At 56.2% G+C, this 19,413-nt stretch overlaps 2 protein-coding genes across 9 annotated transcripts; one reads left to right on the top strand and one right to left on the bottom strand.

Annotated features, from left to right (window-relative positions):
- Positions 1-2,039: 2,039 nt before the first annotated feature.
- TNK1 (tyrosine kinase non receptor 1) lies at positions 2,040-11,100 on the top strand. 5 transcript variants are annotated; one of them, XM_043475735.1, is made up of 14 exons: positions 3,327-3,593; positions 4,140-4,205; positions 5,093-5,257; positions 5,424-5,494; positions 5,622-5,813; positions 5,940-6,095; positions 6,212-6,495; positions 6,726-6,999; positions 8,399-8,493; positions 8,825-8,980; positions 9,401-9,480; positions 9,824-10,113; positions 10,196-10,291; positions 10,375-11,100. In XM_043475735.1, exons 3-14 carry the CDS (start codon positions 5,095-5,097, stop codon positions 10,486-10,488), a joined length of 1,971 nt encoding a protein of 656 aa, XP_043331670.1. In that variant the 5' UTR covers positions 3,327-3,593; positions 4,140-4,205; positions 5,093-5,094; the 3' UTR covers positions 10,489-11,100. The 5 variants fall into 5 exon arrangements, with proteins under 5 accessions (XP_043331660.1, XP_043331687.1, XP_043331670.1 ...); XM_043475725.1 differs by lacking the exons at positions 3,327-3,593; positions 4,140-4,205 and adding an exon at positions 2,040-2,833; XM_043475752.1 differs by lacking the exons at positions 3,327-3,593; positions 4,140-4,205 and adding an exon at positions 2,780-2,800.
- On the bottom strand, positions 11,074-16,035 carry PLSCR3 (phospholipid scramblase 3). 4 transcript variants are annotated; one of them, XM_043475877.1, is made up of 8 exons: positions 15,585-15,960; positions 15,197-15,376; positions 14,674-14,933; positions 14,523-14,565; positions 14,201-14,421; positions 13,766-13,927; positions 11,960-12,121; positions 11,074-11,763 (listed from the first exon to the last, which is right to left on the bottom strand). In XM_043475877.1, the coding sequence occupies exons 2-8, from the start codon at positions 15,201-15,203 to the stop codon at positions 11,707-11,709; spliced, it is 912 nt and encodes a 303-aa protein (XP_043331812.1). In that variant the 5' UTR covers positions 15,204-15,376; positions 15,585-15,960; the 3' UTR covers positions 11,074-11,706. The 4 variants fall into 4 exon arrangements, with proteins under 4 accessions (XP_043331812.1, XP_043331822.1, XP_043331833.1 ...); XM_043475887.1 differs by having other exon boundaries at positions 15,197-15,372; XM_043475898.1 differs by having other exon boundaries at positions 13,766-13,855; positions 15,197-16,035.
- Positions 16,036-19,413: the final 3,378 nt, after the last annotated feature.

Below are 19,413 nucleotides of genomic sequence, written 5' to 3'. Positions count from 1 at the left end.
GAGGCAAATGTAAACTGGAAAAGAACGGGACCTCAGGGTCCTGGGAGATGGAGATGGGGTGACGGAACAAGAGGATGTTACTCAAGTGTCTGGGGAGAGCTAACTATGTGGGGCCAGGGAGTGTCATGTGGGGAGGGGGCAGGGATTAAGTTTAGAAACTCCCATCCCCATCAATCCCACCAAAGGAGCTCCTGATGTCAAAAATCTCCTTTGCTTCACTCTATCCAGATGACTCTGTCTTGTCCATTTGTTCAATAAAGGTTACTGAGCACTTATCATATGAGTCAGACACCATACTGGGCATGGGGGACATAGCAATGCCCAGACAAGATGAAGTCATTTTCTACCTGGAACTTGGAATCTAGCAGGAGAGACAGACAAGTTACTGGCAAATTCTATCAGAGCAATGAGTGCAATGAGAAGAAAGCACAAGGATCTTAGGGTGTAGGGGAAGAGTCCAGACCAGATAAGGGGTAGGCTGCCTGCACTTAGCAAGGCCAGATTTGGAGAAGGGTGGGAAGACTTTCAAGAAGAGCAAATAGTTGTGCAAAGGCTCAGAGGAGAGAGAGAACCAGAATGTTGGGGGGCTTTCCTCTGCTGAGAGGTTGATGTGGTCAGGGAGAAGGGGAAAAGCTCGGTGATCTCAGGGATCAGGGCAGAAAGGGAGAAGGTAGAGGCACCAGGATGGTTCCTGCAGAAGGATGGGTCCTACCTGTCTGCCAAACCCAAGGTGGGGGAGGGGAGGTTGGCCACTGGGCCACCCTCTCTGCTTGTCCTCCTGGTTCTTTGCCCTGTGGGGAAAGACTTGGCTCTGGTGGTGTGAATGTGCTCATCTTTCTCGGATGCAGAGCCTGCAGGGCCAGGCAGAGGTTGGGGAAAGGCAGATGGAGAGGGTGGAGGGGGTGGGGCTCTGGGCCTCCAAGTTTAAGTGTTAGCAGGATGCCCCATCTCAGCTTGGAGGCGGGCCTCCCGAGGCGGGGGTGAGAATTATCAGGCTCTGCTCCCTCACACCCCATCATCTTTATTGGCAAAGGTGGGGAGGAGAGCTTAACTCCAAAAATAAGAAACATACAGGGATAAAGAGGCCTCTGATTTCCTGGGGTTTTTTCCAAGTCAAAGACAAAGGTGGGCGGAGCCTCTGCCTCTGGTTTCCTGCTGGAGCACAGAGAAACCAGGCCAAGAGTTCAGTCAGGAGCGCCCCCTCCTCAGTCTCCTCTCCATTCCACACCAAGGCCGGCGGCGCAGCCTCTATCCCCTGAACCAATGGTCAGAGCCTCTTCCTTGAGTTCCCTCCTTTTTCTCTCTCACCTCTCCCCAGCCTCTTTATACCTCAGGTTGGTTCTGTCACTCCCCTGTTAAAACTTTTCAGGGGGTACCAAAGCCCTAAGGCCTGAGCTCCTGAGAGAGTTCTGCAAGGCCCTGCAGACTGAACCCAACCAGGTCAGGGATCGTGCCAGCTTGTTCACCTGGATCCCCAGATCCTGGCATAATGAAAGCCTGCTGGAAGGATGATTTGACACCTAGTTTGGCTTCTGCCAGCCTCTCCGGCTGCACTGGCCTTCATATCCTACCATGTGCTCCACATGTACATATGTTTTCATTCAATACCCAGAGGACTTCCAGTGCACCCAGATCTGTGAGGACACTGGACATTCAGAGGAAAATCAGGTTTTACCTGATCTTTCCTGAAGATGCTCATGGAACTACTGTGCTTCCCATCAAGAAACTGGACAAGGGACTTCCCTGTTGGTCCAGTGGTTAAGAATCTGCTTGCCGATGGAGGGGACACAGGTTCGATCTCTGCGCCAGGATGATCCCACATGCCACAGGGTAACTAAGCCCACTGGCCACAACTACTGAGCCTGTGCTCTATAATTTGTGAACCTTAGAGCCCATGCTCCGCAACGAGAAGTCACTGCAATGAGAAGCCCAACCACCACAACTAGAGAGTAGCCCCCTCTCTCAGCAACTAGAGAAAGCCCTCCCACAGCAACAAAGACCCAGCACAGCTAAAAGTAAAAAAATAAAAATTTGGGAAAAAAGAAAAACTCCAACCAAACAAAAAAATGTTGAGCGAAAGAAGCCAAATGCAAACAATAAACAGTGTGTGATTCCGTTGACCGAAAGGTCAAGAGCAGGCAGAAACCATCTCTGGGTTTTAGAAATTAGAATAGTAATTGCTGGGGAATTTCCTGGCGATCTAGCAGTCAGGACTCCACACTTTTCACCACCCAGGGCTCGGCAGTTAGACTGAGCAGACTTCTTCATAGACAATATGCACTGTATCTATTATAGGCCTACACTGTCCCAGGTACCTTAGGACACCTGACAGATCCAGCCCCTCTAGTGGGGAGCCAGTCCACAGCAAATCAGAGATGAGAGATGTGCAGGGAACAATCACATCTGTTATCTGCCCTGGTGGGAGGGCAAGAGAGCTGGCAAGAAAACCACAGGAGGAGAACTGTGAAATACGGTTTTCCCATCAATGCTGGAATTTTCCATATGTTTACCAAGATGAGGGGGCTTTGCCCTCCACAGGACTCTGGAGACTGCATCTGCTATGCTCACACATCTATCCCTGGGACAGAAAGACTCAGGCCAGATATCCTAAGACTGGTCCTGAGACGCGTGAGGGAAAGGGAGAGGGCATACTCCTTCTCAGAGCCTTTTTGGAGCCAGACTGTGTCCCGCCCCACAGGGCAAGCAGAAGTTTACAGATCCCTAGTGTCAGCAGAGGTAACATGTGGGAGGGGCCAGAAGAAGGCCAGGAAGTGCCAGCGATGGGAAGTTGTGCCCTGAGGTATGGAGCGCTGCCCTGGATCACCAAGACCAGGTACTAAGCTGGAATCGGGCTGAGGAGCCACTCAGAAGCTGTCTCCACCCCACTTGCTCCAGAGCCCCCCACATGTTCCACCCTGGGGAGCTCCCCAAAAGGTCCTTTCCGGGGGCAGCACATGAGACTGGGAAAGGACATTCAGAGCAGGGGGAAAGGCCAAGGGCTTTAATCTTAGAGACTCGGTGCGTTCTGGGGCTGACTACCTGCGCCACCATCAACACCTCGGTCGTGGCGCCATTTCACAGACCAGAAAGCTGCGCCAGGCCGGCTTTCTGCATCAGAGTGCCATGAAGCCCTCTCAGGGACTCGGTCCTGTTTAGCCTTATCCCCGGGCCCAGGGCGGGGTCTCTCTACCAGGGGTTATTCATTTCGCGGGTTGGGCTCTGGTTGAGGGAGGTGGAGGATTCGGTTGAAGGGGGCACGGGGCGGGGGTGAAGGGGGAACGAGACACCGAGAAGGAAGTCTGGGGAGGGGTGAGAAGTTCTTTGGTGAAGTCTGGAAAGCGGGTGGGAAGGTGCAGAGAGGGTGGGAAGAGGGCGAGCAAATGACCGGCGAAGGGAGGCCCCCCAGGGTCTGGCCTGGCTGGCCGGCCTCCAGCACCTCGCCCCACCTCATCCACCGCGCCCCCTCTACCTCATCCCTCTGGGAACCCGGGCCAAGCCGCCAGGCCCCGCCCCGCGGCTTCGGTCCTGCCCTCCCCGGGATTTAGTCCCGGCAGCCTGGGCGGCTCCCCAGCCGCTGCTTCCGCCTTCGCCAGGTGAGGGTCGGGAGAGGCAGGGGCTCTCGGGGCCGGGCTGGCGGGGCGGCCTTCGTTTGGGGGCGCGAGCCTCCCCTCCCCGGTCCTTCTCTTCCGCGGCCACGTCTCCTCCTGTCCCCAATCTCGTGCTGTCCGGCCCCTTCTCACCTGGCCACTGGTCCCGATGTCCTAGCGTCCTGGGCTTTCTCCTCCCGCCAGCCGTGTTCTGACCCGCGATTCCTCGCCATCTCCGAGCGTCCCTCGGGACCCATCCTGGGGTCCTCCGCTTCCTCCGGCTTAACTAAATAGGGGTGGGAGGGGGGCAGGTGTGTGTAAGGGAGAGTGTGTGCGCAGACAGCCGGCATCCGGAGCACCGAGAGCCTTATTGAATAAAGACTGGTGGAGTTGCCTGGGACTCACGTGTGCCGGCCGGGCTCTGTCTCGGGCTCTGAGCTCAGGTGGGTGGGGAAGGGACTGTGTACCTGGCAGCCTGGGTGTCTCTGAGCAGAACCTAAGATTCACCGCCCGTCACAAATGCCCGATTTGATTTCACATGTTGCTGCCTAGGGTGTGGAAGACGCAATGACTCTGGGCGTCTCTGGGCAGAGGGGGCAGCCTACTGGCATATCTCAGGTACATGTGGACACCAAAGCTTGATGTCTTGTGTGTTTGTGTGGACCTGGGTGTCTCACACGTGAGAGTCGATGAATCTTGGAGGCAGTAAATGCAACATGTCTCAAGGGGGTGTTTGTGAGGGATACGTGGCAGGAAGCCTGGTGTCTTGCGGCAGCTAGTATATGCCTCAGCTGGGAGTGGACGTGTATCATGTGTCTCTGGTGTCTTTGGCATCATATCTCTAGGGGATCTATAGGTGTGATGTGTGTGTGTGTGTTGTACCTCCGTGTCTGAAGTGTGGTTAGCGTATCTGGGCATCTCTGGAGTGTATGTGGTAGATCAGAATGTCTCCAGCGTACCTGAGTGGGTGTGTACAAGGGTGCACCTCAGGTCTAAGAGGCAGTATATCTGGGTGGCCTAGGGGTACAGGCAGGGCTTCCCAGGTTGCTCTAGTGGTAAAGAACCCACCTGCCAATGCAGAAAACATAAGAGATGCGGGTTCCATCCCTGGGTCGGCGAGATTCCCTGGAGGAGGGCATGGCAACCCACTCTAGTATTCTTGCCTGGAGAATTCCGAGGACAGAGGAGCCTGGAGGGTTACAGTCCATAGGGTTGCAAAGAGTTGCACACGATTGAAGCGACTTAGCTCGTCAGAGTGGGGCCACACACCTGAAGTCTTGCTAGGGGCTGAAATCTTAAGTGTGAGAACGTTCTTCCTGGGTGAGGTTTGTGAGTGTGAGGGGCAGGATTCCTGGCTGACCCTGAGATCCCTCCCTCTGTACCTGAGTGTTTCTAAGGGTTTGAGGGTGGAGCTGGCGACCATGTCTCTGGTGCCTGAGTGTCTCAGGTGACTACCCTGGACCATGTGACTGGAGGATGGGGCCTCACAGGGGTCCCTCCTCCAGACATGCTCCCCGAGGCGGGTTCCCTGTGGCTGCTGCGGCTGCTCCGAGACCTCCAGCTGGCCCAGTTTTACCGGCCCATCCTGGAGGAGCTTAACGTGACTCGGCCGGAGCACTTCGACTTTGTAAGAGCTGAAGATCTGGATGGCATTGGCATGGGCCGGCCTGGTGAGACTCCCCTGCCCCTAGACCTTACTGTTTCCTTCCCCAGCCTGTTAGTTGCAACTCTCCTCCAACCACCACACACCCCAGCTTTCTTCTTGCTTGTAAATCCCTTGCATCCTGCTCCCTGCCACCCCCATTACCCCATCCCTCTGATTCTGGCCTCCCTCAGCCCAACGTAGACTGGCTGAAGCTCTGAAGAGGCACCGTTCGGGGCTCAAGTCTAAGAACTGGGTCTACAAGGTGTGTGTTTTGGGGTGGGGGCGAGAGGCTTTTCAGGGCCAGCTCAGGCCCGGGCAGGGGGCAGGCTGAGTGGCAGAGAAGAGTGTAAACAGGGTTCCACACACCTGATTTCCCACCCTTGTTTCAGATCTTAGGGGGCTTTGCCCCTGGGCAGAAGGAGACCACCCCACCCTCAGATAGCCTTCCATCCCTCCCTGAGCCAGATGGGAGACTCAAGTGTCTGATCCCAGACCGGGCTGTGTGCCGAGGGGAGCTTCTGGGCTCCGGCTGCTTTGGCATGGTGCACCGAGGGCTGTGGACACTACCCAGCGGCCAGACTGTGAGTGTCCAGGGAGTCTACTTCATTCTGGGATCTTGGGCCAGCTGCCCCCTCTCTGAAGGCCCTCTCTGCTCTGGCCTTGGCTTAACTGCTCCCATGCCTGACGGTGCTTCCCCCCACACCCAGGTCCCAGTGGCTGTCAAGTCCCTCCGGGTGGGTCCCGAAGGTCCCGAGGGCACTGAGCTAGAGGACTTCCTGAGAGAAGTGTCCGTCATGATGAACTTGGAGCATCCACACGTGCTGCGTCTGCATGGCCTGGTACTGGGCCAGCCTCTGCAGATGGTGAGCAAACCCCGACGCTGGCACCTGGGACAGTCCCCGGGCCAATGGGTTACAGGAGGGTGAGCGCTAGGGTGTCATGGGGCTGGACTACCGCTCATACCGATGTTCTCCTGCAGGTGATGGAGCTGGCGCCCCTGGGCTCCCTGCACGCGCGTCTGACGGCCCCGGCCCCCACTCCCCCGCTGCCCCTGGCCTTGCTCTGCCTCTTTCTGCGGCAGGTGGCAGGGGCCATGGCGTACCTGGGGGCCCGTGGGCTGGTGCACCGAGACCTGGCCACGCGCAACCTGCTGCTGGCTTCACCGCGCACCATCAAGGTGGCTGACTTCGGGCTGGTGCGACCGCTGGGCGGTGCCCGGGGTCGCTACATCATGGGCGGGCCCCGACGCATCCCCTTTGCATGGTGAGAACCTGCGCGGAGGGGCAAGATCTGGGGGCAGGAGCCGAGGGGGTGGTCCTCTGAGGGAGGCGGGGACTAGAGGAGTCTTCCGGTCTGGAAGGGCCGAGAAAGGAGGACTTTGGGAGGAACGCTGGCCTGCAGGCCGCACTAAGGGGGCGTGCCCAGTGGCAGGTGGGCGCTCCGGGTGCACAGCCTGCGCACACATCCGGCCCCCTTCAGCTCCGCTTCCACAGGTGTGCGCCCGAGAGCCTGCGCCACGGGGCCTTCTCGTCTGCCTCGGATGTGTGGATGTATGGGGTGACGCTGTGGGAGATGTTCGCTGGGGGCGAGGAGCCCTGGGCCGGGGTCCCGCCATACCTCATCCTGCAACGGCTGGAGAAGGACCGAGCCCGCCTGCCCAGGCCTCCTCTCTGCTCCAGGGCCCTCTACACCCTGGCCTTGCGCTGCTGGGCCTACCACCCTGCTGACCGGCCCACCTTTTCCGACCTAGAGGGGCTGCTTCAAGAGGTGGGAGCTCCTGCCTCCCCGGAAACCCCATCTCTCTTGCCTCTATTTCATCTCCCAGGGTCCCATGCACAAGATGGACATATACTGACTCCCAGGTTGGGGTCTGAGACCTGACTCTGAACAAAGCAGATTCATTCCTCACCTTCATGGTCCTCAGAGCCCCAGGGAGACAGCTGGGGTCTAGTTTATGTGGGCTGGAGGCTGGGGAAGAGAGAGGGGAGCCCAGAGCGGCAGGATGCAGTGGGTGTTTGACAGGCAGAAGAAAGGTTCCGCGTGGGAGGGGGAAGTACAGTGACCAAGGTGGCAGAGGCACTTTAGGGGTGCACCAAGGAGGGACTTATAAGACATGGTAAATAACCGGTGCTAACTCTGAGAGCACTCGGCATGCGCAAGATACTGTGCTAAGTGCTCTCCGTGTATCCTGATGCATGTTCACTCATTCAGTCCTCACAACAACGCAGCTCAGTCGTAGGGAGGGGGCAGTTAAGACACTGACAGATTAAGTGATTTGCCTAAAGTCACACAGGAAGTGGAGGGATGGAGAGCTGAACCAGTCACTCTGACTGTAGAGCCGTGTCCTAAATCACTATATACTGTAACATTAAAGGAGTTTAGTCCTTAACTCTGAGGACATCTGGGGGCCACAGAAGGGTTGTGAGCAGGAGAGTTACAAGCCATCTTTATATATATGTCACTCTGGTTTCCTTGGTGGTGTTAGTGGTAAAGAACCCCCCTGCCATGCAGGTGATGTAAGAGATGTGGGTTTGATCCCTGGGTTGGGAAAATCCCCTGGAGGAGGGCATGGCAACCCATTCCAGTATTCTTGCCTGGAGAACCCCTTGGACAGAGGAGCCTGGTGGGCTACAGTCCATAGGGTCCCAAAGGGTTGAACATAACTGAAGTGACTTAGCACAGCACACACTCTGGTCTGGTGCAAGAATGGATTAGAAGGATGAGACTGAAGATGGGAAGAACAGTAGACTGCAATGACTGTGAAGCAGAAGTGAGATGAAGAGGTCTGGACGAGGGTGGAGGCAGTGGTGCTACAGAGAAGTGGAGAATTCCCAGAGGTGCTTGGGAGGCAGATCTGATGGGCCTGGGTATGGAGTGAAGGCAGTGTACAGGGTGACTCTCCCCTTGGCCCCCCTAGATAGAGGCAGGGTCCCCTTTTGTTGCTCCCTGACCCCTGGGCTGTGTCCAGCTTGGCATGGAATCCAGATCTGCCTCCACTGGATTACAACCAAGAGACAGGGACCATCCCACCCTGGGCCCAGGACACAGGACACACCTGGTAGGGGTTTGCTTGATGGGTGCATGAACAGTCTCTCCTCTGTTCCCAGGACATTACCCTTGTGACTCATGCCACAAGCCCAGCTACCCTTTCCTCCTGTCTCTACAGGCCTGGCCTCCTGAGGGACGTTGTGTGAGGGAGGTCATGGAGCCCGGTGCCCTGAGGATGGAGCCTGGAGACCCCATCACTATCATCGAGGGCAGGTGAGGGTCTCATGCCTCCCACCCAGCTCCAGGAGGACTCCCTCCCAACCCTCCTGATGCTGGTCCCAGCTCAGCTTCCCCCCAGCCCCTTGAACCCCAGGCCTCTGCCTCCTTTCCCCTCATAGCCCCGAGCGCTCTACCACAGTCCTGACCTCCCCGCTAGAGCCACCACTGGCCCATAGAGCCCTTTTGTGTTAGAGAGAAAAAAGCATCCCTTCCTCCAGGCAGATGTGGCTCCAGAGCGCACAGCTTGTGAGCTGAATGTAGACTGGTGCCCAGCCCCCACTCTCCCCTGGCTCCCAGCCCCTTTCACCCGTGCCTCTTCCCACAGCCTTGACTCCACAACCTGGAAGGGCCAGAACGGTCGCACATTCAAAGTGGGCAGCTTCCCAGCCTCAGCGGTGACGCTGGTAGACCCACCAGCCACCCGCCCTGTCCTCAGAGGCACCCCTGCCCGGGGAGAGCGACACCAGAGAAACGCAGATGGGTGAGGACCTGAAAGAGTAGGGGCCAGAGCTAGGCTAGGGAACCAACCAAGCCCAGCAACTTTTCTGGAAGGGGAGCCTGTGGGGGAGGTGAAGTTGGAAGGAGGTGGGTAAAGATGGAGGGGAGTGGGATAAAGCTGGAGGGGAGGCTGGACGTGCCTCATGTCTCAGTCTGCGTGGAGGCCCCAGAGATTCTAAGCTGGAGGGGAAGGGGTAAAGGTGGAGGGGAGGCTGGACGTGCCTCAGGTCTCAGCCTGCGTGGAGGCCCCAGAGATTCTAAGCTGGAGGGGAAGGGGTAAAGGTGGAGGGGAGGCTGGACGTGCCTCAGGTCTCAGCCTGCTCGGAGGCCCCAGAGATTCTTTGGGGGAGAGCACTGCTCTCTGCGGTGGGGATGGAGAATGAACTGGAACACTCTCCAACAGGGACAGAGGGAAGGCAAAGCTTCAGGATGCCCCTCAGGCTCGGGGCCAGAGAAGGAATGTGGCTCTGCAGAGGACTAAAGGTGGGCGTGGCAGTGGGGACAGAGCCTGCGGGATCTCCCAGGAGGTCTGGAATCACCCTCCAACAATGCCCCTTGCTCTGATTGCATCTGTGATCTCCCCACCTATGATGTCCTGCCCTTCCTCTGCCTGCTGACATCCTGGTTGGACTTTGGGCAGCATCTCTCCCCTGCAGCCCCTGGCCGCTCTCTGGGCCCCCTAGCTGCCTGGATATGGGCATCCATCTTGCACATCTGGGTTCTGCCTAGACAGAGGACTACCCCAAGGACAGCACAGATAGCCAGAGAACATGAAGAAGGCAGCTGGGCTTCCTCTCAAGTTGTGTTTTCTTTCTCAAATATGCAGGCATTTCCAAAAGTCTGGAGTCAGTTCTTTCCCTGGGCCCCCGCCCCACAGGAGGTGGGTCGAGCCCCCCTGAACTTCGACATGCCAGAACTGGGCCCCAGGGACCCCCAGGCCGGCTACCCCACCTTCCCATGGCCCCCAGCTCTTCCCAGCCTCCCAAGGAGCGGCCTCCCTGGCCCAAAAGAGAACGCCCCAACAGTCACCCCATAGGAGCACCTGGAGCCAGCAAAGCCGCCATGCCCTCCGGAGGACCCCTGTCCGACCCTGAGCTACAGAGGAGGGTTATGGAGGTGAGGTCTCCCTGAAGGGGCCCGGTGTCCTGAGGGGCTACAGACTGGGGAAGGGGCCTAAGTGAGGCTTTGTCCCTGGTAGGTGGAGCTGAGTGTGCACGGGGTCACCCACCAGGAGTGCCAGGCTGCTCTAAGAGCCACCGGGGGAGATGTGGTTTCTGCCATCCGGAACCTCAAGGTAAAGTCTGACCCTTCTCCTGGTTCCCGCCCTTCCTGGCCCTGCCCTCTGGCAGTCAGCTGCCTGTCCTCCCACCCCCACAGGTAGAGCAGCTCTTCTACCTCAGCAGCTGGTCCAGAGCGGACTGCCGGCGCATCCTGGAGCGTTACCAGTGGGACCTCTCGGCCGCCAGCCGCTATGTCCTGGCCCAGCCCTGAGCTCTGTTCTTTGAGCACAGACACCAGACAGACCAAGGGCCTGGCCACATGAGACCAGGCAGAAGCAGAACAAGGTCCCAACAGGCTTGTGGTAGGTACAGGAGGAGCCCAGCATCGGGCACCGGTGTCTCCTCACCTGCCCCTTGGCCTCTGAGGGCACAAGCTCCCTTGGCCATAGGAGGAACTAGTCCATCCTGCCCAACAAGAGGGAATACTTGGAGGAGCAGAGCTGTGACACATCATGCCCACAGGAAGCTTCTGTCACTACAGAAAATGAGCACAAGGCCATTCTGGGTCACGGGAGAAGCCATCCTGAACTGCCATCAGCTACCACACTGGGCTCCGTGGGGGCAGCCATCTTGGATGACTTGGGGAATATGGCCTCAGCTGCCTTGGCATGGTCTGGGGCCATCATGGGTGATGAAAGGGGCTCTCTTAGACTCAAGGACACATGATCTTGGCAGTGTGATTATGAGATTATGAGATGGTCCAGCCCCTGCCTATCCCAGCTATCATATTTCCCTTTGTCTCTTCCCACACCCAACTCTTTCTCCTACCCTCTCCCATTACATACATCTTCCAGTGTGCAAAAAATTACAAAGTTTATATGAATGTAACATAAAAAGATACAGCTTCCTTCCTGGGGCAAGGGAAGGAACGGGTGGTTAAGGCACAGGAAGTCGCAGCAAGCACCAGCTGAGGGAGAGGAAGTTGGCACTGGGGTCCTGGCCCTAGTGGGGAGGTAGGATGCCCTCAGAGTGCCATCATCTGAGGCTGAACGAATTGGCCAAGCGGATGCGGGGAAAGGGTGGCCAGGTCTGCCATCTTTGGTGCCTTTCCCACCCCCAGCCCTGTCAGAAAACCCCAGAGTCCTGCATTCTAAGGCCTCGTCTGGAGCAGAAGCCCTGGAAGGGGTTGGGAGGAAGTGGGTAGGGAACACTTGAAAGCCGATGTGCCTGCATGCTGAGGGGCCACTGGAAATGTGGCGGGAAGTAGCAGGGGAAGGGCTCTCATACATACCCTTCTGTGGGGGCCACAGGTGAAGGAGGCCAGGGGAGCAGGGGAGGGATGGGGCCCCAAGCCTCCAGCCTCTCAGGCTTCCCTGTCTCTCGCCTGCAGTGTGCACGGAGGAAAGGGGCTGCCTCTGAGCAGGGGCCAGGGCGGGTGACCATCCTGAATTCTGGTTGAGTTGATGGTCTCCTCACCCACAGAGGGCCTCTAACTGGTGATGGCAGAGGGCCCAGCGCCTCCTCGCTTCTCGAAGAACATGTAGTCCTGAGGGGAGGGCATGGTCAGCAGGATATCTGGCTGGTCCAGCCTGGCTCAGCTATCACAACCCAGGTCTGGAACCCCAAACCCCTAAAGACTCTGTCCCTGAGCCTCTCCTAACAGGAGACGGCCAAGAAGCGCTCAGAATATCTGAGTGAGAGCCGAGGGGTACTGGGGGGAGGAGCGAGGGCCGCCGACTCACAATGAGGAACGTGGCTCCGAGCAGCACAGCTTTCACCCTCACATCCAAGTCCAGCGGGAACTGCAGGCCGAAGTCATCTGCATCAGTAAGGGCTTCTCGGAGCAGGCCCCCCCACTGCTTGCTGATGCGGCCCACGCTGCGGGATTCGTCTGGGGTCTTCACCTGGCAGGAAAGAGACAGGGAGGGAGATCCCATATGGAAGGGGTGTGCCTGATCTCATCTGCCTCCAGTCCCACTCTCATAGTCCCCGGTTATGAACTGTGCAGGCTGTACACATAATGAATCCTCCCAAAGCCTTTGGGTTCCATGTGACATCTGGGGACACTGAGCCACCCGAGGTCACCCTGTGAGTCGACAACAAAAATCGGGATGGCAACTTGGATCTGTTGCTCTTGAAAGGCCACACATGACTACTAAACATCAGTGTTGGGAGAAACAGAAGCACAATGCAGTCTAATCTCCTTAGCGGATGGCCAGTTGCTAGGTTTGTTTTGGTTACCAAAGTCCTTGCCACCCACGGTTGGTGCAGTTTGCGCCCTATACAGAGTAGCCAGGCCAGACGGGCTAAAAGAGGCTGCTAAATGCCTGATTGTGTTCAGCCAACCAGGCTTCTAGATGGCCCAGAGGGGTGTCTGTCCTCTCATCTGCAAGGTAGTGAGGGCTCTGTCTAGTGTGGCATGCAAGCCTCATCCAAGGTGGATACAAGTCCATCCAGTGGGAGGAGGGGGCAGCAGAAAGTGGCCTCTGAGGACCAGGGTCTTCACTGGCCTCTCTGAACCCAGCAGCAACAAGCCCTGCCAATGTGGGTGGTAATTCACAGTTACCGCCTGGACTTTATCCTCCGCTCATTCTCCTGTGGCTAAAACTGGAGTGATATCCTGCCCATCCCCTTCCCTGAAGGTCCTACAGCCCTGGGGCACTTCCTGCAGACCAGTCCCAGGTTGGTTGGGCCTCTCCCAGCCAGCCCTGCAGTCCCAAGAACACAACCCCAAAAGTGGACCATTCATATTACATAAAAGGAAGACTGACCTGATGAGAACCATGCAGCCTACATATTCTCATCCAGAGATCACCAAGTTATCTCTTTCCCAACGAGTTCCTATCAAAGAAGCTTTCCCCAGGTACTAAGATGACTCAGTTTTAAAAAGTAACCTTAGGTAGAGCACCTTATCAGAAGCCTTAGAAAGCCTACCCGACTATACCTGTTGTTTCCTCCCTTATCTACACATATAATTATCTCTTAAAGTATTCAAGTGCCTTTATCTTCTAGAAAAGAAGGTGCTTCCCAGGCTTTACTCTTAAATGGTCACCACTTGTATTCTCTAGGCTCCAGGTTGGTGACCAGAATGTATGGTAAGAAGGACATCACCTGGATTTCAGGCTAGGGGTGGATGGGTGGACACTTGGCAAGGCAAGCCACAGGATGTTACCAAGTGAAATCAGTGCTTGCTCCAGGGCCTGGGCTCATGAATTCACACACATAGCGGCCATGTGGGCCCAGCCCAAGGTACACACAATAATCATCCTTCACCCTAAATCCAGCCTGGCCTAAGGTTATTTTTTTCTCCCTCAACACAAGGTTGCAGATTGCAATCAGCATTGGCCCTTAAGATGAAATCCTCTCAGCTATTTTTTTTTTTTCAGCCATGTTTTTATAAAACCCGGGTCCATCTTATTTCTGAATAGAGGAAAGCCAGCAATGTGGTAGGCATCACAGTGGGTTTGGATTAATGAGCTCTTGACTATCCTGCCTCATGGATGCCTTGGTTTATGAAGGTCCCAGGGATCTCCCCTTATTCCTGATACCTCAAAGTTGGTGTCTGTGCCACAGCCGCACGTCCAGCAGGGCCCCACCACTCTCAGGAGGGTCTGGCGGTCAGCGTCCTGGATGGAAAACTTGGGGATGAAAGGATGCCAGGTCTGTAGAACGTGGCCAATGGTGGTGCCCGGTGGGGCCTGGACTTCCATCTGGAGTTGGAAGCAGACAGAATCACTCCCCAGCCGAGTACCCTGGCCCCCAAACTCTCACCAGTCTAGCTCTATCATCTGTTTCCCCTCATGAGACCTCCCATCCCCTTCACTAGACCACCTGTCTTCCCTCTCACTAGGCCTCCCATCCCACCTGCTGCTGGCCAACTCCAATCGGAGGACCATCTCATCCCATGCCTCATCCAGGTTCTGCCGCCATCACAGGCCAGCCCCTTATCAAGTTTCTCTCTGGCCCCAGCCTTCCCCACTCACCTCCTGGAGGCCACACGGACAGCAGCTGCAGCCACAGTGGAGGGGGCGGAGCAGGCGCAGCACCTCTCTGTCCCCGGGGTCCACCAGGCGGACCCGCAGGGGCCGGCGGGCACCACAGCACAGCCGGGCACAGCAGTTGCTCTCCTCTGCCGCCTGACCCAGGGGTTGTCCGGCCCCGGAGCGCAGTTCGTAGCGGTTACAGGTCTCCCAGCCCAAGAGCGCTGCCAAGGGGTGACATGCTGAGGCTCCAACACCAGCGCCTGCCCCAGAGCCCACCATTTGCCCCCTTGATGAGGCCCAACCTATTCCTCCTTCCACTCACTTTCCACCGGCTCAGCCTTCTGGTGAATCAAGATCTGATCAATCTGGAAAGACAGGGGCCAGGCGGACATCAGCTGGCTGGCCTAGTCGCCAGGGTCCCCTCCCTGTCACTCCTCCCTTCCTTCCTTCCTTCCTCCCTCCCTCTCACTCACCTGCACCAGGAATTCGAGACCAGAAGGCACCCCTGGCAATGGTAAAAAGGGGGCAGCTGGTCCCGGGGCCCCAGGGCCGGGCGAGGGGAAGAGAGCAAAGCCCGGCGCAGGGGCAGGCACGTGGGCAGGCACTGGGGCCTGCCCGGGTCCGGACACCTGGCCGGGCCCAGGCCCGGGATGCAGTGCTGGCTCCGGGTATCCAGCAGTCACAGGGTAGGGAGGTGGGGGCGAAGGGGCATAGCCTTTGGGGGGCAAGTAGCCTGTGGGGGGGACAAGAGTAGGTTAGAAGGGGTCCCTGATTTCATCCCTTTACCGCTTGGCCCACAGGCAGCGAGGCTGCGGGGAAAATGTGATGAGAAGAGAATGAGAAAGATGGGGCGGGGGAGCAGGGCGGCGGCTTCTCGGGGAGGAAGGGAGGGGCCCCACACAGCCAGTCCGAGCACATTCCCGGAGGATGCGTCTGACACCAGGCTACCAAGTCCGTGGGGGGATAACGGAGACCCTCGATCTTGCGCCCACTTACCTGCCATGGGAGAGGGGCGAGGATTCGTGGGATGTTGGTGTCCAGAGGTTTAGTTCTAGAAGTGGAGGCAAGCTCGAAGACAGCAGACAGACACAAAGACAGACACAAAGACCGACAGGCAAACGCGGAGAGGCAGCTGCGCCCAGCGCCGACCCAGGGTCTCTAGGGCGGCGCGTCTGACTCGGGGAGAAACCGAAAGTGTCAGCGGGCAAGGCGGGGGCGCTGGGACCCTGGATTCCCGCAGGGGCCCCAGTACCGCCCCCTCCCTTTGTTCTCCCATTCTCCGCGGAGGCGGCTGTTGGCAGACGGCAGGACAGATGGGCCTGCAGTCAGACCGACGACCCGACCTCGAGGGAGGTCTCCTGACCCCTCTGCTCCCCCCGCTCACCTGAAGCCCCTAGAATAGCCCGGGTGCCCAGCACTCGGCGGCCAGAGGAGCTAGTGGAGGCGGGCCCAGAGGTGACTCCGCCCCCGACCCGTCCAGGCCCCGCCCCTCCCGGCCAGAGCGTCGCGCCTGCGCAGAAAGAACGCCTGCTTTCCTGTGGGGCCGCGGAGCGCCAGCCACCGGCTCCGTGGCTTGGCGGGCGTCCCCGACCTTTCCGCTCGGATGCAGAAGCTCGCCTGAGAGGGCAGCCGGGTGAGACCTAGCCCTGCGACCCCCGCCAGGTCTGCGGGCGCAGAGTGACCAGTGACCCTTGGTGGGAGCGAGGGCCGCTCGCGCGGAGTTGGACCCCAGGCTCCTCCTCCTCAGGGCGGTTCAGGCCTCGCCTCGCTGACGCAGCCGAACACCCTACACCCTCGCTCATTGGCTTTTCCGACTGGATCCTGGCTCCTCTTCTGCCTCCTTGAGGCTACCTCTACCAGACGCAGCAGTGACCCACAGGGACACTTCGCAATTACAATACTTCCTTCAGGCGCCCCCAGCCATGCGGGGGACAGGCCGCCAGACAGTAACGAGCGTGCGAGAGGCGAGGCTCAGGAGGCAGAGGAGGCAGCCTGGACTCAGGCAGGCCTTCCCCAACAGGCATCACTTTCTCGGCTTGGACTCCTGAGCCCAGGCCGGGAGGTGTGAAGGGGTCCTGCGCCTTGGGGGCCTAAAAGCTGAGTGGCAAGAAATGCATTTTTAGAGAAGAATCCGGGCCACGTGCGCAGAAGGCCTTGTGGGAGCTGGGCTTTGGCTCCCCAGGGCAGCAGGAAGCCCACTGAAAGATTTTCCGACGATGGAGGGAGGTCAGCTATTTTAGAAAACCATTTAAACTGCGTGGTGGAGAACAGAGGCACCTAAGACTGGGTTGTTGCCAGTAGTCTGGGGGAGGGGATGGCTGTGATAGTGTAGGCAGACGGGAAGCGGCAGACTTTGGCTATATTTAGACAATAATAGAGAACTTGCTTGAGAGGTGAGATGCGGAGGTGAGGAGTCCAGAATGACTTCTGTTGCCTGTCTGGTGACCAGGCAGATGGGGGTCTCACCCAGCAAGATGAACATAGGGAGAAGCAGGATTGGCGGCTCCTCTGTCCCTGTGTCCATGTTCCTCTGGGCTGGTCCTACAGCTTCAGTCATCATCTGCTTCAAACCCAAGTGCCAGATCTCTCTCCTGGTATCCCTTAGTGCCTCAGATTCTACCTGGCCCAAACCATGCACCAAACTCCTCCAAAACACATAAGGAAATTCAGTTATTCAGTGGAGATTTAATGAGCCCCTACTGTATTTCAGACAGACAATAAAAAAAAGTAGCATTTTTTTTTAAAAAGTAACAAAATTCCAAATCTCCCCAGGGAAGAAACAGACAATGTACATAAAATATATCAGAAGTCAGACGGTGACAAGTGCTAAAAGGAAAAATAGAACAGGGAAAGGAGAGAGAATGGTGAGCAGGAGTTGCAGTTTTAAAGAGGGTGGAACTAAAAAGGCATCATCACCAAGGTGATGGTTGAGCACAGACCTAAAGAAGGTTGAGGATTAAGCCATGTAGATTGCTAGGTGAAGACTTTTTCAGGTGGAAGGAACAAGGGCAAAGGCCCAGAGGTAGAAGTGTACCTTGTTTGTTCAGTGAACCAAAGGCCAGTGTGGCTGCAATGAAAAGAATGAGGAGGAGGAAAGAGAGGTCACAGGAGGCCAGATCACATATGGCCCCGTAGACCACTGGCTTCTACTGAATGAAAGGCAAAGTGTTGGAGGATTTGGCCAGAAAGGAGACATGAGATTCACATATTGAAAGAGTGGTCCTCAACCCTAGCCACAAGTTCAAATCATCTGGGTTGCTATAAAAAATACCTCTGGGAATTCCCTGGTGATCCAGTGGCTAAGACTCTGCGCTCCCAAAGCAGAGGGCCCAGGTTTCATTCCTGGTCAGGAAACTAGATCCTATGTGCCTCAACTAACAGTTTGAATGCCACAACTTAAGATCCCACATGCTGCAACAAAGATGGATGATCCCAGGTGTTGCAACTAAGACGTATCACGGCTAAATACATATTAAATCTAAACAAATCCCATGGACAGAGGAGCCTGGTGGGCTACAGTCCTTGGAGTTGCAAAGAGTCAGACACAACTGAGCAACTAAACAACAAAACTAAACTAAAAAACCTCTAGCTGGGCCCCACTTCATTTCAATTACATTAGAATATCTGAAGTGAGGGCTTCCCTGGTGGCTCAGACAGTATAGAATCCACCTGTAATGTGGGAGACCTGGGTTCAATCCCTGGGTTGGGAAAATCCCCTGGAGGAGGGCATGGCAACCCACTTCAGTATTCTTGCCTGGATAATCCCATGGACAGAGGAGCCTGGTCCCCATGGGGTCACAAAGAGTCAGACATGACTGAGTGGCTAAGCACAGGCACACATCATAAGTGAGGTGCAGACATAGGAATCTTTTGAGAATTCAACAGGGAATTCAAGGGAAGTTCTTGCAAAAAGCTAGATGAGATTTGATGGTGGCTTGGACCAGCTATCAGAGTAGTAGCAATGGAGGTGGTTGAGAAATGGTCAGTTTCAAGTTCTGTATTTGAGCCAACACGATTTCATGATAGCTTGGATATAGGATGTAAGGAAAAGGGAAGTCAAAGCTGACTCAGACTTAGTCCAGGAGACCCTTCACTCTTATTGCTTGGTCATTTCCTGCCCGCCTATTCCATCCTGAGCTCCAAGCACTCTGATTCCCCAATTGACTTACTACCAGTATAATCTAGTCTCCTCCTCTGGTGAACTATGCATGCTGAACGAAGCAAATGCATCTTACTAGTCCCCAAAGGCAAAACAAGTTCAGTATCTACTTGTAACCTGAACACACTGTATCAAATTATTTTTTAAAGGGTCTATTTTCACTGCTGAAATCTTGAGTTTCTTGGTACATACAAAGAAAAAAATGTTAGCTTTGGGAATTGGATAGAAGAGAGTTTGAATCACATCTTCCCCAGGTCTTGGCTGTAGGACATAGGACAAGTTGCTTCACCTCTCATAGCTTCACTTTCCACTGACTAGCAGGACTGTTCAGTGGGAAGCGGACACAATGTGCAGTAATTACCAATTACCACGTGGGCCTTATTTAGCTTGGTTCCTCAAGAGTCTGACCCACTTGGAGGATCAAAGCAAAGGTAATAAGGATACAGTCTATGGACTGTCAGGGTCTCCTCTGCCCGGAGGTTCCCTGCACTCCAGATGCTGCCTGAGATGAAGGGCACTGGACGGGGAGGTAGGACCCTGGGGATCCAATGTTGGCTCTACCACTGGCACTCTGAAGATCTCCTGAGGCCTTATTTTACTCATCTTCATTTTTTTGGCCACACTGTACAGCTTGTGGGATCTTAGTTCCCTAACCAGGGATTGAACCTGGGCCCACATTGAAAGCACAGAGCCCTAGCCACTGGACTGCCAAGGACATCACCTCATCTTTACAATCAAGTGATATTTTGATTCTCTACTACTACACCTCAGTTTATGTCTCCCCTCTGGATATAAATGCTCCCCCCCGCCCTCAGAAGAGTCCAACCCCTCAGCACAAGGCACTCCATCATTTGGCCCCATCTGTTCTCATCTTTCACTGCTGACCATCTCATGATCTTTAAGCCAGCCACCAGCAATCCTGGGGTTCTTGCCTCCAAAGCACTTGCCCTGGTCTGGAAGATGCCCCTTTCTCTCCTCATCACCTAATTCCTGCAGGTCTCCACTGAACACTGTAGATGCTCCAGGGGTATGGAGTTTAGCAGGGACTAGGGTC

The sequence above is a fragment of the Cervus canadensis genome, chromosome 1 (assembly GCF_019320065.1).
Source record: "Cervus canadensis isolate Bull #8, Minnesota chromosome 1, ASM1932006v1, whole genome shotgun sequence".
NCBI lineage: Eukaryota > Metazoa > Chordata > Mammalia > Artiodactyla > Cervidae > Cervus > Cervus canadensis.
This window is presented reverse-complemented; position numbering and strand designations above follow the sequence as displayed.

Excerpts from the sequence above, each read along its gene's own strand:
- PLSCR3 (XM_043475869.1), bottom strand. Across the intron at positions 14,422-14,522 it reads GAAGGCTGAGCCGGTGGAAA|CGCTCTTGGGCTGGGAGACC; the intron begins GTGAGTGGAAGG and ends ACCCCTTGGCAG. Across the intron at positions 11,764-11,959 it reads TCGGAGCCACGTTCCTCATT|GACTACATGTTCTTCGAGAA; the intron begins GTGAGTCGGCGG and ends CCCTCCCCTCAG.
- TNK1 (XM_043475725.1), top strand. The coding sequence starts at position 2,803 with ATGGAGCGCTGCCCTGGATCACCAAGACCAG. Across the intron at positions 5,814-5,939 it reads CACTACCCAGCGGCCAGACT|GTCCCAGTGGCTGTCAAGTC; the intron begins GTGAGTGTCCAG and ends CCCCACACCCAG. Across the intron at positions 6,496-6,725 it reads CGACGCATCCCCTTTGCATG|GTGTGCGCCCGAGAGCCTGC; the intron begins GTGAGAACCTGC and ends CCGCTTCCACAG.